The 6,118-nt window shown below is 41.8% G+C and overlaps 1 protein-coding gene across 1 annotated transcript; it reads left to right on the forward strand.

Annotated features, from left to right (window-relative positions):
- The first annotated feature begins 149 nt into the window (after positions 1 to 149).
- On the forward strand, positions 150 to 1,736 carry rflnb (refilin B). Its single transcript, XM_085371024.1, has 3 exons — positions 150 to 701; positions 1,068 to 1,162; positions 1,287 to 1,736. The coding sequence occupies exons 1-3, from the start codon at positions 504 to 506 to the stop codon at positions 1,603 to 1,605; spliced, it is 612 nt and encodes a 203-aa protein (XP_085227150.1). The 5' UTR covers positions 150 to 503; the 3' UTR covers positions 1,606 to 1,736.
- Positions 1,737 to 6,118: the final 4,382 nt, after the last annotated feature.

A 6,118-nucleotide genomic window follows, 5' to 3' on the forward strand; every position in this document is an offset into this window, starting at 1 on the left:
ATGCCTGGCCCGGTCTCTTGTTGCTAATTATCTTCTGACCAATCAGCAGCCACTCAAGTGATTCGAAAGGCGTTTCCTTTCCTGTGTTCGTGGATCTGAAAGCCCCCTTTGAAGGGGGAAGAAGTTTGAAGAGGACCCGCGGGCAGCAGGACAAGCTCAGTGTTTCTCAGAGACAAACCTGCTCAAGTCTCTCTGAATGTCTTCACCGTGGAGGTGGCACAAAGTGCTCGGCGTTTTTGAGATGTTAAGATAAAGAAGTTCGAAAGCTCGAGTTTCTGGCTTTGGCGTTGTGGAGGGAAGGAAACTGATTTACCGCCTGGTTGATGACTTTTCCAGCGTGCAGCCGTGAATGCTGTCCGGGAAGAGGTTAGCAGCTACACCGCGGGACTCTGTGACGGAATAATTAAGAAGAAGAAGAAGAATACGGCGGACTGCACGCTGGAAGGAATCCTCTTTCGTAACCTGCCTCTTACTCGCTGGGATTTTGCAACTTTTACCTAGAAATGGTTGGCAGTTTGAACTTGCCAAATTTATGTGAAGGAGATCCTCTGGATATGAGTTGCAGGGCTGAGAGAGGACTTGATAGCCCGGACTCTGGCTTACCCCCTAGTCCGAGCCCCAGTGCCTGGCTGCTGCCTGTGTCCGCAGATAAAGCCGGTGGAGTGAGCTCTGTGTCCGAAGACGAAGGAAGGGGTTCCCTGGTACGTACCACCAGTGTGTCTCACTACATCCTGTGATCTAACCCATCAGTTTCCTGTCGGAGCAAAACAAATGGTCGTGAACTGCACCTGAAATCTGACTTCTTGCTCTTAAAAATGACTGTTTTACTTTTGAATGCATGTTGCTATTGATTTGAGACATAAAGTAGAGGTTATTGAAGTTACTAGGCAACAGCCCTCTTTTAAGTAAAGAAGTAGGGCACTTCAGCACTGAACATACATTTTTTTTTTTTAAAGTTATTTGTTTATATGCGTAAAAAACCAAAACGTCTTGTTTAAAGCGCCTGTGGCTCTGAACTGGGCCAAAGGTCCCATGTATCCACTGAGGGTCTGTTTCATGTTTTGCAGGTTCCAGCTTTACCTGCTGGATCTTTCCCACAGCTACACCCGCTGTCCTTCGGGGAAGGCATAGCACTTGATCCATTACCACCAAAGGAAATGAGGTGTGTTGTCTTTGATGTGACAGCCCAAAAAGCACGTACAAGAGAAAAGTGGCACTGTTGGCTCACGAGTTAGCTTTACTGTATTTTGTTTGACTAAAATCGCTGCATTCTCTCTTATCCATAGATACACCTCCTCAGTGCACTATGACTCAGACCGCCACTTCATCCAGAATGTCAGCCTGGAGCCGTGGGGCCAAAGCCTCGAACACTGCAGGCAGACCATTATGGCTGTGTCCAACAGCACCTGGCGCCACTACGTGACACAGCTAGAGTTCCAGCCTCGCCATCGTCCCAAGCAGTTCAAGAGCACCACCATCATCTACCCCAAGAAAGCCAGCACCATCTATACCACAGAGCTGAGCTACAACTGTCACCGGCTGTCCAGGCGTTTCCTCTCCAGCGTAGAGCTGGATGCTGTGGCCAACAGAAAGTTACCTCAGTGAGAGTGGACTCACGGGGGGAGATGGCCGGGGACATGCTGTCATTCCCTCGGCCCCTAAATTGGTGCTCCCTTAAGGCTAGTTGCCACTGACCTGCTGTCTTGTCTTTTTTTTTTTTTTTTAACACTTGTGTAGCCTGCTATCATTTTATGAAGTGTGTTTATATAACATGTTACAGAGAACAAAGGAGGTAAGACATGGTTTGAGTAGATTAAATATTCAGACCATGTCAGGACATGTTTATATCCCTGCCAATGAATGAAGCTCTCCATGGGTGTTACTTTTGAATGCTTCAGGTTGTAGTTGGTTGAAAGGTTTCCAGAGGTGTAATGATGTGTTGTTTTTATTAGCTGTAGAAACAATATGGACCAAAATTAGGACAATGCATATTTGCTCTCAGCGAATTGTGTTGCATTAAGCTGGTCAAGCGTGTGAGTGGCTTCTTTAAAATTATCTTTAAAGCGATGAGGCTGTAGCTAAAGAGAGGAGCACCTTTTAACACTGCTGAGGATGTTCAACGAGCAGAAGAGCAGTAAACACTTTTTTTTTTTTTTTAAATATATATGCTAAAAAAATATATCACTAACTTATCCACACTGTACAAAACATCTGGTTTTGTTTTTTGTTTTTTTTGTGCACAGCCAACAACTTAAGCTCTTTGCAAGCCTTGCCTCTAGCTACTGTTAAAGGCCGCACTTAATATTGTATGATGTAAATATTGATGGATTAAGGAAACTTCTCTATTCATAATCGTGTGTAAGCTTAAACTGAACAAGCAGGTAGTTTAGATGAATCATGAGTGTGGAGTTTACTGAAGTGGATACTATGTTGGTATACTTTACTAGCTTACTAGTCAAAGTAACAAGCTGCATTCCCCTGCTACAACTTTCCCTGTGACCTGTTTGGAGTTAGTATTTATCTTGTTGATATTTTAGATCTGACTTTTTTTTTTTATTATCAGATGGTTAAATGAGTCTCTACACAAGTGTGGTGTGCTGAGGAGTATTTTTGTAATTTCTTTTTAAAATCTTAATTGGTGTATTGGTTGACTCTTCTTCTTTTCCCCCCACATCAGTCACATATTCAGTGCCAGTTTAAAATAAAGAGATTTGTTAAAAGAACAAGATGTATGTTTTATATGGAGTGAGGAAAAAGGGAATGACTGACCTCTAATTTACATTTGTAAACTGTTTTGAACTATTTCATGGTTACAGATCAAATGCTAGTTAGTGTCTAACCTATTGTCCAGACAATGCCTTGTTAAATCTGAAGATCTAACTAAAGTCATCAGGATTTTTTGTTTTTGTTTTTTTTAAGTCGGCAGCATTAAAATATATTTTGATGTGGGGTGAATTGACCCTTTTAAGTCAGACTTTTTTTTGGTTTTGTTTTTTTGTAGAATTGTGTTACTTTAATGCCCTCTTGTGGCCACAGAGGCAAAGTGCAGTAATTTGGCTTTCATCAAAATTCTTCATGTTTAAAGTTTGTGCTCTGTTTATTAGCATTGTGAGCATTAGTTCAATATGTCTAAAGCATTGCTGCCCAAGGTGAGTTTCTTCAGAAAGTACTTTCACCTTTGGCAAGTCTTCCCTGATTAGAGTATGAATGTTGCAGAAGCCTCCTGCACCATAATTGGACTTTTCATTATTCATAAACCATGTGACCCAGAGACAGACTGGCGACCAGTACAGGGTGTACCCGCCTCTCGCCCTTTGTTAGACGGGATTTACGACCCTGATGAGGATAAATGGAAGAGAATGGATCTGACTTAATCAGAAAAGGAACCATGAACTCCTGCTTAGAACTTCTTCCATATATTTTGCATGTAAGGAACCAGACTGTTGTATTTTTTATTATTATTATTCTTGAGAATTAGTTCTTCGGGCAGTCCTAAAACACAAACAAACTAGCAGATGAAAATAATGTTCTTAGGAAAAAAAATATATATATATATATATATATACACACACACACACAGTGGGGCAAAAAAGTATTTAGTCAGCCACCGATTGTGCAAGTTCCCCCACTTAAAATGATGACAGAGGTCAGTAATTTGCACCTGAGGTACACTTCAACTGTGAGAGACAGAATGTGAAAAAAAAATCCATGAATTCACATGGTAGGATTTGTAAAGGATTTATTCGTAAATTAGGGTGGAAAATAAGTATTTGGTCACCTCAAACAAGGAAAATCTCTGGCTCTCACAGACCTGTAACGTCTTCTGTAAGAAGCTTTTCTGTCCCCCACTCGTTACCTGTATGAATGGCACCTGTTTGAACTCATCATCTGTATAAAAGACACCTGTCCACAGCCTCAAACAGTCAGACTCCAAACTCCGCCATGGCCAAGACCAAAGAGCTTTCGAAGGACACCAGGAAAAGTATTGTAGACCTGCACCAGACTGGGAAGAGTGAATCTACAATAGGCAAGCAGCTTGGTGTGAAAAAATCAACTGTGGGAGCAATCATCAGAAAATGGAAGACATACAAGACCACTGATAATCTCCCTCGATCTGGGGCTCCACGCAAGATCTCATCCCGTGGGGTCAAAATGATCATGAGAACGGTGAGCAAAGATCCCAGAACCACACGGGGGGACCTGGTGAATGACCTGCAGAGAGCTGGGACCAAAGTAACAAAGGTCACCATCAGTAACACACTACAACGGCAGGGAATCAAATCCCGCAGTGCCAGACGTGTTCCGCTGCTGAAGCCAGTGCATGTCCAGGCCCGTCTGAAGTTTGCCAGAGAGCACATGGATGATACAGCAGAGGATTGGGAGAATGTCATGTGGTCAGATGAAACCAAAGTAGAACTTTTTGGTATAAACTCAACTCGTCATGTTTGGAGGAAGAAGAATACTGAGTTGCATCCCAAGAACACCATACCTACTGTGAAGCATGGGGGTGGAAACATCATGCTATGGGGCTGTTTTTCTGCCAAGGGGACAGGACGACTGATCCGTGTTAAGGACAGAATGAATGGGGCCATGTATCGTGAGATTTTGAGCCAAAACCTCCTTCCATCAGTGAGAACTTTGAAGATGAAACGAGGCTGGGTCTTCCAACATGACAATGATCCAAAACACACCGCCCGGGCAACAAAGGAGTGGCTCCGTAAGAAGCATTTGAAAGTCCTGGAGTGGCCTAGCCAGTCTCCAGACCTCAACCCCATAGAAAATCTGTGGCGGGAGTTGAAAGTCCGTGTTGCTCGGCGACAGCCCCAAAACATCACTGCTCTCGAGAAGATCTGCATGGAGGAATGGGCCAAAATACCAGCTACTGTGTGTGCAAACCTGGTAAAGACCTATAGTAAACGTTTGACCTCTGTTATTGCCAACAAAGGTTATGTTACAAAGTATTGAGTTGTATTTTTGTTATTGACCAAATACTTATTTTCCACCCTGATTTACGAATAAATTCTTTACAAATCCTACCATGTGGATTCATGGATTTTTTTTTTTCACATTCTGTCTCTCACAGTTGAAGTGTACCTCTGGTGCAAATTACTGACCTCTGTCATCATTTTAAGTGGGGGAACTTGCACAATCGGTGGCTGACTAAATACTTTTTTGCCCCACTGTATATACACACACACACACACACAACAAAGACCTGAAACAGGACCTGAGAGTTGCATCTACCCATACAGTTTATCCATCTGCTGTTTGAGTCAATTGAGAGAGGACTGTCAAGAAGGAACTACATTTCCGTCACTTGTGTTTGGGATCTTGTCAGAACTGATGGAATTATGAACATGTAAAAATACCATAATATATTCATCCACTATGCAGTACCTTCTGGAAAGCATCTTAATGGCAACAGCTTTATTTTTCAGCATGTTAGTGATGCTAAACACTCTTCTGGTGCAATAAATGCATACCTACAAAAGAATTGACTTTCAAGCTCTTTAGTACAATACAAATTCTGCTTTTGCCTTATTATACTGTAATTCCACGCACGTACATTTTTCAATAAATCTATTTGCACTTATTTTCAATTTTCCTAACATAATGAAAAAGGTGTTTACTAAGCATTTGGGTGGAACTTTATTTTTAAAACATAAATCTTCACAGACTGTGTTTTTTGTTATTTCTTTAGCGTAAATATCTTCATCTTTTCAAATCTCACCTATCAATCAGCAAGCTTCTATTCCAGCATTGCTCTTCAGTCTCGCGCTTTAGTCTTTTGAAGGCTGAAAAGCTAACTTCCCCCGCAGAACCTGAAGGTCGCATTGCGTGACGTAAAGGTGTGGTCGGGGCGTCGAACAACATTTTCTTTATTTTTCATGATTATTTATTTGAAAAAATACACATTACACTCCGAAATAGCTATAGCGTATGTTTGGAGGTCATAATAAAAAAACAAATAAATTAAAAAAGATTAAATACATAAACATACATCTTGTTGCATGACGTAACAGTTCATAAGTCCCAAACACACGTCCGTATTTTTTCCTCCCCTGTACCACTGAGTGGGCACATTTCCGTGAGTGTCGTCTTGAGGTCCATGTAGTCA

This window comes from Diplotaxodon limnothrissa, linkage group LG14 (genome assembly GCF_057381915.1).
Source record: "Diplotaxodon limnothrissa isolate DT_005_m linkage group LG14, D_limnothrissa_male_GT1.1, whole genome shotgun sequence".
NCBI lineage: Eukaryota > Metazoa > Chordata > Actinopteri > Cichliformes > Cichlidae > Diplotaxodon > Diplotaxodon limnothrissa.